General features: G+C 41.1%; 2 protein-coding genes across 3 annotated transcripts in view; both read left to right on the top strand.

The window, feature by feature from the left end:
- Nucleotides 1-582: 582 nt before the first annotated feature.
- Nucleotides 583-11,114, top strand: LOC310862185 (eukaryotic translation initiation factor 4E type 3-like). Its single transcript, XM_083769936.1, has 7 exons — nt 583-917; nt 3,729-3,801; nt 4,300-4,394; nt 5,720-5,780; nt 6,312-6,378; nt 8,189-8,344; nt 8,854-11,114. Exons 1-7 carry the CDS (start codon nt 763-765, stop codon nt 8,898-8,900), a joined length of 654 nt encoding a protein of 217 aa, XP_083626062.1. The 5' UTR covers nt 583-762; the 3' UTR covers nt 8,901-11,114.
- A 325-nt stretch (nt 11,115-11,439) lies between these two features.
- Nucleotides 11,440-17,610, top strand: part of LOC310862183 (forkhead box protein P1-B-like) — a 38,223-nt gene continuing 32,052 nt past the window's right edge. For both annotated transcript variants that reach the window (XM_083769933.1, XM_083769932.1), the window contains exon 1: nt 11,440-11,539. The gene's annotated coding sequence lies outside the window, so the exon portion shown is untranslated. The remainder of the gene's footprint in view (nt 11,540-17,610) is intronic.

Raw genomic sequence — 17,610 nt, 5'->3', positions numbered from 1 at the left:
TCAATACTCTAGAGGGTACTCTTATTTTGAAGAGATCGTCCACCGGAAGTCTTAAATTAGCTCACTAGATTAGCTCACTAGACGCTGCCGTAGATTAGATAGGGCTGCGTTTCCTCAAACATTCAACACAGCAACACATCAAGTCACACAGGTCTGGACTCGTTTGGTGAAGGATGGATATAGGATCAGGATGAGGGTTTTAGGATCTATGGATAATGGCTTTAAATTAATAATAGATAATGGCTTTAATATTATAGTGTGCGCTGCGTGCGTTGCGCTGCCCTGCGCTGCGCCGCAGACAGTGACGTCACACAGTGTTGCCATATTGTGTGAAAGAAATGAACAACCAGGTCTGTGAAAGTAACCTCGCGTCACAAGGCTTTCCACCTCGGAGGAAAGCCTGGTCTGTATGTTACAAAATTAGCCACAGATAAAGGCAAGCAACTACACTTTACTTTAGAAACTAAAACAGGCTCCCCCACAAAAGCAACCGACTTTACAGAAGTAACAGAACAAACAAGCCAAAGTCGCTTATAACAAGCGGACATGGCAACCCTGGTCAGTGTTGTTGTGCCGGCGGTGAGAGTGAAGCAAAGCCAGTGAGTGAGTGAGTCAGCAGCTCCTCTGATGCGATCAACAACACTTTATTAATGAACCTTTAATTAATTAACAACAACATCTGACGAACAGAAAGAACAACACACTACTACCGGGAAAATCACCCTGTTTCTCTGTTTGGTGGTGGTGACTTAATTCATCACCATGGATGTGATCCAACATAATAACAACAGTAGTGTGCTGGACATTGACGATGACACATCTGTAAACATCAACAACACATCCGTAAACAATTTGATCTGTCTGGAGGATGAAGACACTCTGCCTCTGCATTCAGCCTGGACCTTCTGGTTGGACAGGTAAACAATCTGTAATCATCTAGTCATGTCTGGACCTATACTGCATGGTTGGACAGGTAAACAATCTGTTTTGATTGATTGCAAATTATATTAACATTTCGTAGAGAATGAATGGGTACAGTTCAAAGAAAGAAAGTACAGGTCAATCAATACAACATCTCCTAACAGGATAAAACCAGAAAAAAATAATACTTTCAATTCATCAAAACACGTGAGTCATACAAATATACACTTCTATAGAAAACAAGATAATCTATAATATAGTTTAAGATTTGAATGAGTTAAAATCTTAAACTAGGAATCTACTAGTAATCTACAGTCATGGCTGCTTAACCCAGATAAACAAAGAGCATGACACAGTAGTTCTCAAACTCTTTGGTGACAAGGTCAAGGACCCCCACATTGATATGTTACTGTCACGACCCCCCCCCCCCCCCCCCCCCATCTGAAAATGTTTTGTGCCAGGGAGTGAGGACCCCCTAAAGCAAACAAAGAAAATGTTTGCTTATAGATTCAATGCAGGTCTGTATTACTATTGCTGGCTGTCTGAATACAAAAATACTTTTGACATATTATTGCTTATAGCAGCTTTAAAGTGGTTAAAATGATTGCAATGCTATATTAACTAGATTTTCTGGGGTCCCCTTGGAACCCCCTCAAGGACCCCCACTATGAGAACCAATGACCTATGACTCAATAACATTTACTTACAATTGTTGTTGTTGTTCTTCAACTGCTTATCCGGAATCGGGTCACGGGGGATAAGATTTCCAGACCCTTTCTCGAGCAACATTAGCAACTTCCTCCTGGGGGATCCCGAGTCGTTCCCAAGCCAGTTTGGAGATATATCGCCTATTATTATGAGTCACTAACTTTAAAACCAATACAACTTACTTCTGTCTCATACATACAATAATCAAGAAGCAGTTTCTTTTAAATATATATTTTTTTAAACATAATTGTTTAGATACAAAACATTCCAATATATTTAATGATATATTAAATTGGTTGAGTATGCAGCCAATTAGTCAATTATCAATTAGTCAATTATCAATTAAGTTATCAATATCAAATAATCCAATATATTATTAATATAAGTAGTCCCGTAACCACTACAATATTTTGCCTTTGACCTACATACTGTAAGCAGCACCTAACAGGTTAATATTATAAACTGATAATCATGGTAATGGTTCTGTTATATATGTTTTTATTTTATTTTTTATTATATATCTCTGTTGTTGGGCAGAAACCAGCTATGGCAACATTAAATGAGGAAATGAAAAATAAATCAAAAACATGTCTTTAACAAAACACTGGCTGATCAAAGTTGGTATATGGTGAGTTGTACATTGTGAGATTGATACTTGAACGCGTTCTATTATCACTTTACCCAAATACAGCTGGAGTTAGGAGGTTTTTCACCATTAATGCATAATGCTCGGTCATCCTAACCAGTGATGGATAAAACAACTATCTCCACAAGTTGGAGTTACAGTAGGTGGTTCAATTGGTTCAATATTTGTAAAACCTCAAAATAAATAAAAAGTAGAAAGTGTGTGTGTGTGTGTGTGTGTGTGTGTGTGTGTGTGTGTGTGTGTGTGTGTGTGTGTGTGTGTGTGTGTGTGTGTGTGTGTGTGTGTGTGTGTGTGTGTGTGTGTGTGTGTGTGCGTATGCGTCCTCTAAAGGGGGTCAGACTTGTTTACTCTCTCTCTCTCTCTCTCTCTCTCTCTCTCTCTCAATTCAATTCAATTCAATTCAATTCAAAGGGCTTTATTGGCATGAGAAAACATACGTTTACATTGCCAAAGCAGAAAGCACAATACAACAATACAGCAACATTTAGAAGTCAGAATCTTCAATAGATCAATTTCTATGTACCGAGATCACTGGATGCAGGTATAGTGCAGGAATATACACAATGATTAGTCTTTAGGGTGATTGTGTTCTGTTTGATATCCTTTTCCTATTACAGCAACAGAATCTTGCTGCTGTGTTTGCACATTGTTGTACTTCGCCCAGCAGTTATGGGAGTTTTTTGTCATTGGTCATGTTTTCAAAATCTCCGTGTGTGGTTGTAATCTGTGGGAAGTATGTGTCTCTGATGTCTTATGGTACAATGGACAGATGGTTAGGAAGTGTAGCTCGGTTTCCACTTCATTTTGTGTGCAGTGGGTGCATAGTCTTCTCTCGGGAGTCGGGATACAGGTCTGCCTATGCCTTTCTCGATCGCAAGACTGTGCTCGCTGAGTCTGTACCTAGTTAAGATTTTTCTTTGTTTTGGGTCGGTTCTCTCTCCCTCTCTCTCTCTCTCTCTCTCTCTCTCTCTCTCTCTCTCTCTCTCTCTCTGTGTGTGTACTGTCCACTGGGTCATGTTGTCATGTGATCTCTGCTTCCTAACAGACAACAACTCATAGAGCTATAAAGGATAGAGACCGAACCGGAGCGTTAGCCCCGCCCCCCCACTATTCATTTTAGTGGCGTTTTGAAGCACCCAGGAAGACTTCCGGAAGTATAATTATAACTCAATGGCTTGAGCGAGCGGAAGTTTAGCCTAGCCTAGCCCCGGACCTCAATTTTACTCATTTTACTCATGTTGATATGAAGCATCAACTGACGGTGAAACAGCACTCATTTAAAAAAATGTATTCCAAACACAGACGTGTTTGGAATACAGACAAATGAAACTCAATACAGACAAATGTAACTCAATACAGACAAATGTAACTCAATATCATAAAGACGTAAAGAACACAGAGTCACGTACCTGACAGAATCACCGGAGTGGTTTACTTTGTTTATGTTTTACAGATCTCTTCCTGGAACAACAGCAGCTGAATGTGAGTCAAACCTGAAGAAAATCTACACTGTGGAAACTGTCCAGGTAACGCACGCACACACACACACACACACACACACACACACACACACACACACACACACACACACACACACACACACACACACACACACACACACACACGTACACAGCGGCAGTGGCTCAGGGGTAGAGTGGCCAGTAGAGCAGCCAGATGGTAACCGCAAGGTTCCCAGTTCGATCCGAGGCTCCCCCAGAGTTAGTGTCGAAGTGTCCTTGAGCAAGACTCTGAACCCTAATTGCTCCCGATGAGCAGGTTGGTGCCTTGCATGGTTTCCTCCGCCATCAGTGTACTGTATGTGTATGAATGTGTGTGTGGATGGGTGAATGTAATGCACAATAACTGTAAAGGTGCTATAGATTAGAAATTCATCATTTCGCCATTTACACACATTGGACATTGGACATGGTTGGTTTCTGCCAGTTGGTTTCTGCCGACAGCAGAGATGTTTAATTGGAAGTACGTAAAGTAATTCCCTCTCTGTGTTCTTTTTGTTTGTGCAGAACTTCTGGAGAGTTTACAACAACATACCTGGAGTGTCCAACCTGCCTCTGAGATGTAGTTACCACCTGATGAGAGGAGAGAGAAGACCTCTATGGTACATCATTTATATATGTTACAGTAAAAGCAAGAAACCAGTAAAAGCGAGAACAACGGGCGCCCGGTTTCGGGCCGGGGGCCGAGGAGGGTGAGGGTGTGTGGTTGTGGCCGGGGCAAGGTAAAACAAAAGCACACTGGAGGCCGACAGGCCCCGCCAACGGCCGTCAATCGCCATCCCAGTTCCACCGGCGGCCGGGGGGGCATTCCATCTCCCTTAGGGGGCCCCGGCCTCAAAGGGACCCGTCCAACGACGTAGAGTCTGTGGGGGCCACGGGGCCGCAGCCCCCATGAAGACTCCCAGGGCCCCTTTAGGCCCCCATGAAGATTTTCGTGGACATTTTACATTTACATTTACATTACATATTTTCTGGGAATTCCAAACATTTTGGACCTCTCCGCCGGCAAATACAGCGCCTCCCCTGTTGTTCCTCAATTGTTGCGAGGCAACAGCTTGAGAGACTACTCCGCCGGCTGTCCAAGAGGTGTTAAAAAGTAGGCTACTCAAATGCTAATCGGGTTTATTTTGTTTTCACCTAGCCAGATGTCCACAACATCAAAGCGTGTCAGAATTTCATGGTAGTTGTTCTGGAGTCGTGACATAATAACACTGATCAAGAATTCACCAAAGAGACCTAACCCTACACAGACTAGTGAGACTACACACTGACTCGAGAAAAGACCCATATCGTCCAAAATAGGCTGATCAGTCGTTGTCTGTCCATAGGCTAATTCATTGGTAAAAGTATGCTAAAATAACTCATTTTTAGACCATTTGGGAAATAAATAAATCCGCGGCGGCGGACTCGCTTTGCTCGGCCGCGACAGTCCCCCCCAACGCAATTCTGTAGCCTACCCAAAGGTAAAACGCACCCGCCGCATATGATCTCTCTCTCTCCCTCCGTATCTCTCTATATCTCCCTCTCTCTCTCCCTCTCTCCCTCTCTCCCTCTCTCTCTCTCTCTCTCTCTCTCTCTCTCATATAATAATAATAATAATATAGTCCTGAAAGTCCTCACCTTGGCTTGGACATTGGCCTATAGAAGCTGCTTTAAAAGTACCAGCGAAAACAACTTATTTTTTTCCGCGCTGCGGCGGGGGACGGGGGGTGCGGGGAGGCGGGGCTGCTGGGGGGGGGGAGGGACGGGCCCCCTTGAGGATTGATCAAACTCTTCGGCTCTGGACCCGTCCCTTTGATTAAGTCGACTGAATGGTATTTTGGCATGCCGTGATGGCGTCATAATGCCTGGTTTCCTGTAAACGTAATAGCTGATCTACAAGCTGTGCTCACACAGTGAACATCGTCTGTCATCTGCTTGTTTACAGGGAGGAGGAAAGCAACGCCAAAGGTGGAGTTTGGAAAATGAAAGTCCCAAAAGAATCCACAGTAAGTGATTATATTACTCACTCTTTACTGTATCTTACTATCTTTTAAATCACTTCAGGTCTAGTCACTCTTAAGGCGGGGAATGACTGACACGCCTAGTAATTCATTTTCAATGGGGTTAGGTGTGCATTTATGTTGGACACGCTAAGCATATTCTCGTGGCCGTGGTCCTCTGAAAATGTTGCGCACGTGCTTGTTTCGTGCACACACCTGCTGCTGACTAGACCTGGATTGTGTTGAGTTTTTTTTAAGCTACGCATGCCGCGCCCCTCGTTGATCTAGGCGACAACACCTGCGTCACCCGCTCCCCGTCTGAAAGGACATTTAGAAACATTATGTTCCAGAAAGTATCCTATAAACAACCTTCATGGTTATTTCTTGACCAAATTGTATAATTAGCTCATTGCATATTCACTGTGAAAGTTTTTATGATGTGTTCTGTTGGTGACTCATGTTTAGGAACATGAGTTCATTTCTAATAATGATTTTAATGATGTTGATGAGAGACGTTAATCCATCTCTCATCCTCAGTCTGCGGTCTGGAAAGAGTTACTCCTGGCAACCATCGGAGAGCAGTTCACTGATTACTGTGCCTCAGGTACTGATTACTGATTACCATTACTTAAGTTATTACTGATTACAATTGTATTACTTATTACAGTGACTCATTTCCAGTGCAAGTGCATTTTTTAGCTTTTTAGAGCGGCTTCAGGATTATAACAACAACGCACATTCCATTTGATGTCATTATAATGTATTAGCAGAAACATGAACAGCCCGACTTTTGATTAAAAATAAACAAAAGGATTGGTAGAAGAAGGCTTATTCTGTGCTAAATATGTGCTTGAAAATGTTATGACTGGTAATAATACATCATCATCATACTATAATTAACCGAATGTCTGTCCGTGTGTGTGTGTGTGTGTGTGTGTGTGTGTGTGTGTGTGTGTCAGAAACAGTGCCGTAACTCCTTACTGCCTGCACCAATCACTCCCACTCACTTTTCACACAGGCATTGACCATATGCATATGGAGGGCGTAACGAAGCCCTTTTTTCGATTTGACACATTGATGATTATTAATTTATTTATTAGTCAATTACAAACGCACCCGGGCGCAGTACCCTTCACGGCCACAAGGGGGGGGGGCAAATATCTCACAACGGGTAAGGACTAGTAATAATAATAAACTATTTATAAAGCACTTTTTAAAACAATGTTACAAAATGCTTTCCAATACAGGATGAAATGCAGTGCAGTAGAATAAAACAACAACAATAAACTCATTTTAACACAAGTAAACAGGTGAACACAAAATAACTCAGTAGGGTGATGTGTCTTAGGGCCTCTGGTAAGGCATTCCACAGCTTAGGTGCACGGGCAGAGAAAGCCCGAACTTCCAGCAGAGCCTTGCTTGCCGATCTAAGGCTACGTGTTAGCCTATGGGGCTCCAGCATGTCTTGTATGTAGATGGGGGTGTGACCAAAGCGCACAGCAAAGAGTAGGTAAGGTGAACCCTGAGGACGTATTTATTTACAAAAGTATTTTGGGAAAAGAAGTGGAGTTGGTGTGGGTTGGTGGCTCCGCTGTTGGCTCAACTTCAGCTTGGAGAGGAGAGGAGAGGAGAGGAGAGGAGAGGTCAGTAAAAAATAACCACCATAGGAGAACAACAGAAGGCTGGAGCTTTAACAGCCTAAAGTTAAACAGCTTGGTAAAGCCAAACAATAGTAAACTACAACTTAGGAAAGCCTGGTCTGTGTTCCTAAATCGCCCATGTGATCTGGTCTAGGGCGTGATCTAGACCAGATGGTAGGCCTACAATTTGAAAAAGAAAAGAATCGCATATCGCATTCCGGTTTGGGATTTTAGTTTTAGTTTTTTTGCATTGGTTCGTTTTGGTAGCCTGGCTAATAAGCCAGACTCAAATCACCGGCAGGCAAATCTTTTTTGCCAACGGCTGATTCGCGTCTTTCTTTAGCCAGTCTATAGTTTTGGATCCCCCTGTTTGTTTTTAGTCTCGCCAGTTGCTACGAGTTGGAATAAAAGGTGGATACCAAACGAACTATTCCAAAAAGAAACTTGTTGGATACATACCACACCGCATCAAGACCTTTATTGGGTACTAGGCCCCCAAAAATTATGATGCCCTTGAACACAGGCGGGTTTGGGGCTTCTGGCAGCTGGCCTGATGACTACAAAGTTAAACCAGTGACTACAACATGACGTAATTAAAGTTACCATCCACTCCTGACCGGATCATAAACCCAAATATGATTTGCCTCCCATGCTAGCGAAGGAGGGGAAGGGGAGTGTGCTGCGTGTGGACGGTGCCGCAACAATAATAAATCATAAAGAAAATGTTCAAATTACTTAAATAATAATAATTATAATAATAATATTGTCTCGTAGAGGATGAGATCATCGGGGTCAGCATTAGTGTCAGAGACAGAGAAGACGTGGTCCAGGTGTGGAACGGTAACTCCTGTTATGCTGACGAGGCTAACATCCTGGGCCGCATCTATCAACTGCTGCCAGACATTTCCTTTAAAGCTGTCTTTTACAAACGTAAGTATCTGCTTTTAAACTACTACTACTAATGATAATTATAATTCACAATTTTCCTTAAAGCCTTTTCAGAAAGCCTTTCTGACAGAAACCCTTTCTTTCCATCCATATTCTTCGAGACACACATGCGTGTATTTCGGGGCATGTACGATTCCGCCATTGCTTCATATAGGGTGAAAATAACACAGCTTACCATTGGAATTGCACTAGGGAACCTACACATTATTTATGTTATTTAATTTTTTTGTCATAGCACAACATATGGTGAAGTATTGTAGTGCAGGTGTTTGCAACAAACACAGATGTAGTGAAAGATATCCGCCAAATATCCTAAACATTCCGAGATTCTGCCAACAATCATTATTTGAGCCACACATCCGAGTTTTCGCGGGGTCAAACAATGAATCACGTGACGTTGATCCCCTGCCCCTATTGGCTCATTCTAGGACATGACGTATGTGTAAGCAGAAGAATGAGTTGCTATTTGTTTGTTTGTTTTGTGCTTTCAGCCCATGAGGAGCACCATGCGTTTGAAGGAGGACGCTCAAGACATTAGCGGCAATTTTCTGCAACCTTCTGAAACACTGAGACTGCCTTCTTTAGTTGCTTCTAGTTTGCTGTTGTTTTTTCTTTGTTCAAATATATTTTTGGGGACTTTTTCTGACTTTATTGATACAAATGGTGAATTGACACAGGAAATGGAAATGGATGAAGAAAGAGATGAAGGGAGTCGAGTGACACACAGCAAAGGTCATTGGGATCGGGAGTCGAACCCACGACATGCTGGCGGGCGGCCTATAGCCTATAGGGGTCCGGACGGCTGCGCCAACCGTCCGGGCCAGTTGCTTCTAGGATTGTTTAGAAGCATGGCACATGGAAGGGCTTAGGAACCATGATGCATGGTGCCACTTTGAAGCCGTGGGTCTAATGCTGCATTCGCATGGGCTCAGGCAAGCGGTAGACGGCAAACCGGAACTCATTTTGGTGGACCGTCGGCCGGCGCGTCCCGGCATTGCCGTTCAAAGTTGAAATAGAAAATATTTTACCGTGATACCAGATGGAATCTAGAACCGGATGTTACGTAACTCCATATCGCAGGACAAATGTCAGCTTTTTGCCGTCCTGCCCTTCCATCAGAATTTTAGATTTTAGATTTATTTTACCGTGCCATCCAGCAGGTGGTGCCGTCTGCCTATGATTGCCTGAGCCCATGTGAATGCAGCATTATTGGATATACTGTAATGCTGTGTTGTTTTTATATAAGAATTCCCCAGTTCAAATGTGATTATTTTGGGGGTTCACAATCTGAAAAGGTTGAGAACTGCTTGGATACAGGATAGGCGGGCACTGGGCACTATATGGGCATCTGGGCACCTCCATGTGAAATTGGCTATTTTTCCAAAATCATCATGTGTTCCAAAATACATGGTGTGAACATGAACTGTACATCATTTTTCAGGCTTACTTTTATCGTTCAACTTCGTGTTTATGCCCCAAAATGACTGGATATACAGCTTTTGTAGCTATTTGTTGCAATTGTAGAGATATTAGACCTATATTGTCGAATGACATGCATGTTCTAATCATGTATACTTTACCTTTAAAAAAAATCTAAATCGTTTAGTTTGTAACATTTTGGAGGATAGAAAAAGACCAATTTAACACAGAGGTGCCCACCTAGCCTTTCCCACTGGTATATAAGACCTCTGAATGTGTTAATATGAGATGAATCTACAAGACCTCGATGTGCGTTAATGTAAGATGATCTCCAAGACCTGTGAATGATGTGTGTTAATGTTAATGTAACATAATGTTCAATGTCAAATGTTATGGTTTGTCTAAAAAGCAACACTGTTTGTGTTTGTACATGTTTTATAAGGACACATTTTGGGAGATCTTAAGCTGAATATATTTAAAATATATATATATATATATATAATTACTCAGCAAAGAAATATATCTTTGACTTTTAATGACATTTTATTGCATCTTGGAGTACGTGACAATGCAATATGAGGCTTTTCTATGAGTTATATTATGTATATTAGAGCCTTAATATTTTAGCTGTCTGCTGTAGAGAAATATTTACTATGAGATTTGTCATATTTACGGTTTGATGAAATGGCATATTGCACATCTTTATGAAAGTTTTTTTTTAGGATGTGAGAGGATTGTGAAATAGTATTTTGTTGTTGTTACAATGATACAACCTTCAGCACACGGAAGAGTCACTAAGAAATGTATGTGAAACTGTTTCCTGTTGGTGATGTTTTTATTTATTCAGGTTGTAATCGATTGATTACAAGGACACAGAGACACAGGGACATAAGCACATATGGACACAGGGACATAACGACATGAGGACAGAGGGATTATTCCAGACTGCGTAAGTATCATGTGATGTTATTTAATGGACACATGAGATGAGATGAGATCTACAAACAATGATGAACTAGTCATTGAATGTCAGTGGCCGCCTTGTGGATTTGTAGGTCTGTTATTTTTTAAGAAGAATCAAGGGAAATCCATTTGAAATCAAAACGAGGCTTGTGGTGTATAAATGTGTTGTTGCACACAGGAAAAGACAATAATCCATCTCTAGACATGTTTAGTGAAAAATAAATCTCACAGCTGATAAACTGATAGATGTTGGAACAGTGCCTCCTGGTGTTTACAAGCGGTACAGAATGTGACGGTTCAAATTATATCCTTTATTTTTCATGTCAGTTTTTCACATATTGAAGAATAAATAAAATGCTTTATAAGCTTATTTGCTGCTGCTGCTTGTCATTTCTATATTAAAATAAATGATCCATGTTTGTTTGATGTTTGACAACATTTTTCCAATAAATTATTATTATTATTATTATCATTATTATTAGGCATGAATCATACATAAAACAAATGGTTTAATATTGAATAAACAGCAAACATTAAATAATAAGGATTGTCTGCCTGCCTGCCTGCCGTCTGCCCATACTTGGAGAGCCTGCCTGCCTGCCTGCCTGCTTCAAGCTGATCTGGAACGCTGCCACGGCATGGTGGTGGTCTGGTGGAGGTGGTGGGCGGTGACGTCACCATTGTTTACTTTTTCCGTTGGCCCCGCCCCCTGGCCGTTAGCATCGTGCGGCTAGCAGTGTTAGCTCCTCCAGAACGACACACACATACACACACAGACAACAGGCTGTTCAACCGGTACGTTTTCATTATTACACTTTCATTAACAATATGATTGATTGGTGTTGTGTCGGCGTGCGTGTCTATGAGTGTGCGTGTGTGTTCGTGTGTGTGTGTGTAATGTATTAAAAGGTACGCTAAAGCCGTTCTGTTGTGTTGTTTGTGTTGATTCTCCAACAGCTTGTTGTGTAAACATTAATACATGTTTTATTATTATTTTATGAACAAAAAAAATCTTTATAAATGTTGTCGCTGGTACAAAAGAGCAGATCTACAAGCTATCAACACGTTGGTAGCTTGTAGATCTGCTCTTTTTGACTATATGAAAATGAAGCCTGAATAGCTTGTAAATTGTATAGCGAGTAGTACACAGTATATACTCCGTTGCACATTGCTATAGTACTTTACAGTATACAGATTACTACACATTATTTATGTAGACAGTACAGCTAGATTACTATATATGATGTACACAACACAGAGTGAAAGTATCTGTTAGAGGAGTTATTATATAGCCATTACAGATTACATTATGTACCTGATTGATTGATTGAATACTTTATTAACAGTTTGCAAAAAAAGGCCCAGAAGAGTACAGTTTAATCCAAACGCAATGCTAACTCGATGAATTGAGTACAAAGGACCCTAATGGAAACAAGCCAATAGGCTTTCTTGGGTTTAAATCCTCTTGTATTGAGCATTACTTTACTGTGTTTTTTTCTGCAAACTGTTAATAAAGTATTCAAGCAATCAATCAATTAAAGGATGGAACCCAAGAAAGCACTTTGGCTTGTCTGTCTGTCTAATCTGTCCATCAGTGTGTGTGTGTGCGTGTGTGTGTGTGGATAGATATTTTTGAGGGGCGCTAGCTATCCCCTCCTATATGTCCAGCTTTGTCCTACACAAACATTGAATGCCATTGACAATGAATGGCCAGCTTTGAGTGTTTGTGTAAACACAAACATTGCGTAACACAAACATTGATGATGAAGGTGAGGACGCAAATTGTGATTGGCTGGAATGAGATGATGTATGATGATAAGAGCCCCTCACTTCACACAGGTGTGATTTTTATTAGACAGAAATGCAAAACAATGAATATTAGGGGTGCACGATTATGAAATTATGACCGATCTCCGATTATTTGCAGGGTCATATTTGCCACAATGGAAACAAGCCTAGGCCGTAGGGGCTTGGCCCAAAGCCTGTTAATAAAGTATTAAATCAATCAATAAATAGCCTATACTCTTTTCCAAGTGTTTGTTTTCACAACTGAATGACTGACTGAATGAGATGAGTACACTAATTAAATGTAGAAAAATGTAAAGTTTATTTTTACTTAAGATTTTACATCATATTTGATTTGGCTTTTGTTCTAGACTAGAGGTACTAGACACTTTTGATTTATATTGAACTAATTGATGATTTTTTACATTTTTAATTTAAAAAGAAATTAGCTGGTGAAATTTATTTTGAGACCGTTCTGATACCAATATGGCATTTTTATGGCCGATATGGCCTATTCCGATTATGCTACAGATTAATCGTGCATCCCTAATGTATATAGTCAAACACTTTGTCTGAAAGGATTACACCCAAAATGTCCTTGCCGTCTTGTTTCAATTGGTGTGTGTGTGTGTGTGTGTGTGTGTGTGTGTGTGTGTGTGTGACGTGTGCGTGTGTGTGTGTGTGTGTGTGTGTGTGTGTGTGTGTGTGTGTGTGTGCGTTCGTGCGTGCGAGCAGTATAGTTATTCCTATTCTCAGCTGTTGTTCTCATATATAGTACAATGTCAGGTACATTTTAATGTAAATATAATAATGTGATGATATATATATATATATATATAAACTTAGTGTTGCTCTCCTACTTCACAAACCTCACATCTACATTTGTTTTCTTTCGTAAATGAATAGACTTGATCATTTAGTTGACTAAATCTACAGTTGATTTAGTCAACTAAAATGTATTTTGGCGGGCTGTGATGGTGTTGTGATGCTAGGTTTACACATGTAGCTGTGTGCAGATCTACAAGCTCTTTTCAGAAGCATAGAATGTCTTGTCTTTTAGTTCTACTTAAAGGACCACTTCACCACTTTTCAACCTATCTTCATGTAATAGGTCCTCACTAATAATCATTATAAAATGGCACAAGGAGGTCTGGGCAGTTCAGAAACCCGTCCACCAGTGACATCAACGATGGGGAATCCAAGCTAATAGAAACTGCAGGCTTTCTAGTCCTGAAAAGTTGCAATGTGAAAATGGAAGCCATCGTTCTCACGATAATACAAATCTGAACATTTTTGTTAAAAAAAACTTGTTTTAAAAAAAGTCTGTCTAACGATGATGTCACTGGTGGACGGGTTTCTGAACTGCCCACAGCCCTCCTATGAGACACAGAAAAAAGTTGTGCCATTTTATCATGATTATTAGAGAGGACCTATTATATGAAGATAGGTTGAAATTGAAAAGTGGTGAAGTGGTCCTTTAATCTCTTCTCCACCAGTCCCCCTCCCTAACATTTTAGTCTAGTTTTTATTTGTTGACCAAATTCTCAGTATATTTAATCATAGGTTTAGTCATCATAGCTTAGTTGTTATTTAGTTAATGTCATTGAAAAAAGTTAGTCGATCATTTCATCATTTTTGGTCATCGTTTCAGTCAACGAAATTGAGTGTCAAAGACACTGAACCCATAGTTTTGCTCCCGATGAGCAGGTTGGTACCTTGCATGGTTTGATGATAGAAACCGGGAATACATACCCCACCCTAGTATGCAATATCCGCTATATCCGTTGTTATAGTACTCTGCCTGTCTCTGCAAGTCCTTGTGCAGTGGTAAACATGTGTGGAGAATGTCTGAGAAAAGAGGACTGACTAAGTAATCAAATGGCAGGTGTGGGGAATAAGGCTGGGGTTGCAATCAATTGGCTCAGGCAGAGCATGGAAATTGCACAGGTGTGGGCTACGGGGACTTAAGGCCTAGTCATAGTCCAGTTTTCGGTGAAGCGTTTCTTTTGTTTGTTTTTTTGCAATCCTGGTGCTGGGGGTGACGGAGGCGTTGCCAAGCAACTGGGCCAATGTTAAAAGTAGATTTTCGGCTAAACCATTCCATATTTGAGGTAAAGCTTTAGGTACGAACATGTTCATACTTAGCAGATAACGTTCCTAAAGGGGGTGTAGGAATATGTTCGTATAATTGTTTTTACTTTCCAAAACAATTACAAATAGTGGTAATAGTTGCTCTACAAGCTCACAATACGTCTTTGTGTTGTAAGCTTGTAGATCAACTATTACCGCTATTTTAGAAAAATGTTTGAAAATGTATGTAACATTTTGAAAGAAATCCATTATTTTGCCAGTAAAGTGAGCCGTATGTTATATGACATATTTTTGAGTGGAGCAACCACTCTGGGTGGCTGGCTGGCTGTCTGGGTCTGAGCACGAAAACAGCATGGTTGTTTTTCACCACCTGTACGCAACCTAACACACGCACATATTAACTGTATATATGATGATTTTGGGTGTGCCAGTATAGTGACAGTACAGTACAGTAGAGGGACTCCCACACGGTAACTCTGTCATTTCTCAACCGTTTCGGACGTGGGGCGGCACGCCGGAATCGGCTCGGCCCCCTAGGCGCGTTCCTGGGGGTCTGGATGTTCCGGGGAACCCCAAAGAGACCCCGACATGGTAACTCATTTCTCTACCGTTTCGGACGTGGGGCGGCTCGCTGGAACTGGGCCAGCACCTTGGCCGTGGTCCTGTGGTTCTGGAACTTCCGGGGAACCCCCCGGGTACCCCCACACGGGTGTGATTTTTCTTTTTGACGTTCTTTTATGGTATACAAAAATATTATACACGGACTGCCTGGTTGGCAATTGGTCCTACAGTATATGCTGTGCAGAGGCTGTCCGGGGACAGGTTTTTGTCCATCGGCTCCTCGGAATTTAATGAACTATTAAACTATATAGCTGGTAAGACTACTTACTGTATAATCACTAGAGTAGATTGTAGCATAAATATTAAAGTAATTTCCTGACTCTCTATTTAATGGACATTCAACTATAAGCCGAACATATTAATAAATAATAAAGATGTTTTTCTCCCCGACTGCCTGCTGCTCCGCAAACACAACACACACATTAGATATCTAATATATAGCCGCCCTATAGCTTACTGTTGCCTGATTTGTGCTTCTTACCACGGTACAGAACTGATTCAACGCATCTCATCCGTTGTGATATTGTAGGCTACATCGTATAATGTTATCTGCACCACACCAACGTGCGACGAAAAGCAATCTAGGCTTGAGTTGAACTTGTATAGGCTATAATATATTCAGGTGCATGTAGCCTACGTCGGGACTCAATTGGAGCATACGGTTTATATATAGATTGATTGATTGCAGCTGAAAAACAGTTAACTTGTGTTTTATCAATGAATAAAAGAATAGATGAAGCATGCATGGATCGAATAGTCTATATGCAGGGACCATGCAGGGCCAGTCTGCCGTCGCTTCTCGCCCATCTTTTTTTGGCCCCCCAGCCCCCGTCAGCTTCAACTTAAAAAAACTAGCTTCTATAGAAGGTATCATGATGACTATAGATCCCACCTGCTCACTGCCTGTGGGTTAGGGTTAGATTATGATATTAAGAGTGCTTCTATAGAAGGATGTACAATATGTCAGTGGGTTAGGGTTTAGGTGATGATATTAACAGTGCAGAACAGATCACCACCTGCTCTCTCTCTCTCTCTGCCTGTTTGCCTTGTTGTTTACTGAGTCAGTGATTCATGAATCGTGGAGCTCCAGCACATGGCTTTGTAGGGTAGCAGAGCTACAAGCTCTCAACATGTAATGGAGCAATGCATTGTGGGCTTGTAGACATGGCTATTTTGATAGCTGTGAAAAATGTGAAAAAATCATAAGTGATCCTATGAAAATAAGATTTAGTTTTTCATCTTTGAATTTCCTGCCATCGAACAAAGCTTTGAATGTTTACATTTATGTGGGTCAGTCCTAATAGAAACACTATTGTTAATATGGTAATTAGTCCCTAAACCTTCTAGATACTAGAAGGCACTGTTTATATCATAACTAATCATAACCTAGGGTTAGGTTATGAGTCATGACAGGTTATAACAGTGCTTCTATAGGATGTAGACCAGATCACCACCTGCTCTCTCTCTCTCTCTCTCTCAATCTCTCTCTCTCTCTCTCTCTCTCTCTCTCTCTCTCTCTCTCTCTCTCTCTCTCTCTCTCTCTCTCTCTCTCTCTCTCTCAATCTCTCTCTCTCTCTCTCTCTCTCTCTCTCTCTCTCTCTCTCTCTCTCAATCTCTCTCTCTCTCTCTCTCTCTCCCTCTGCCTGTTTGCCTTGTTATTTACTGTGTGTTTACTGTTCGGTTCAGAGTCTGACTCTCTCTGCATACACATTGTAGCGCTGAGCGGAGTGGAGCGGCCTGCTGGGCCGTTTATCTTTCTCCACCTGGTGTGTTTGCACATAAACACCACACAGCCTGGCCCGGGCCTGTGTTTACAGTAGCCATGGCAGCAATCACTGACTTCTCCGACGAATAGCAGCGTTTAGCGCCGTTAGCGTTAGCTCTGTGTGTGTGTGTGTGTGTGTGTGTGTGTGTGTGTGTGTGTGTGGAGGAGAACTTGGTGTTCCTTTCCTAAGTAAAGTAACAGTTGTTGTCATCTTGTGGCTGATTAGATCATAGGCCTATTTCTATAGATTACTTTTATGATGAATTGAAAAATCAAATCAAACTGTTTATTTATGTATTTATTATTTTGACTTTGTTGTACCATGTCTCATCAAGCTCACATCAAGCTCACATCATGTTGCATCGTGAGCTTGTAGATGTTGTTTTGTTTTTTTTAAATAAGGAAATATTTGTTTCATATTCGAGTAAAGTTGTTTATTTCATCTTGTGGGCGATTAAATCGTAGTCCTATTCCTGTTAATATGAGAATATTTTGATTAGTTATATTAGTTTCACAGAATAGACATATTTCATGGAATAGCTTGAAGGCGTATTTAGGTCTGTACTGTAAGGATTGGAGGGAGGGGAGGGACCAACTTAGGGAG

This window comes from Protomyctophum parallelum, assembly GCF_964188405.1.
Source record: "Protomyctophum parallelum genome assembly, chromosome: 7".
Taxonomy (NCBI): Eukaryota; Metazoa; Chordata; class Actinopteri; order Myctophiformes; family Myctophidae; genus Protomyctophum; species Protomyctophum parallelum.
The sequence above is the reverse complement of the archived record's forward strand: the minus strand, read 5'-3'. Positions and strand labels throughout refer to the sequence as shown.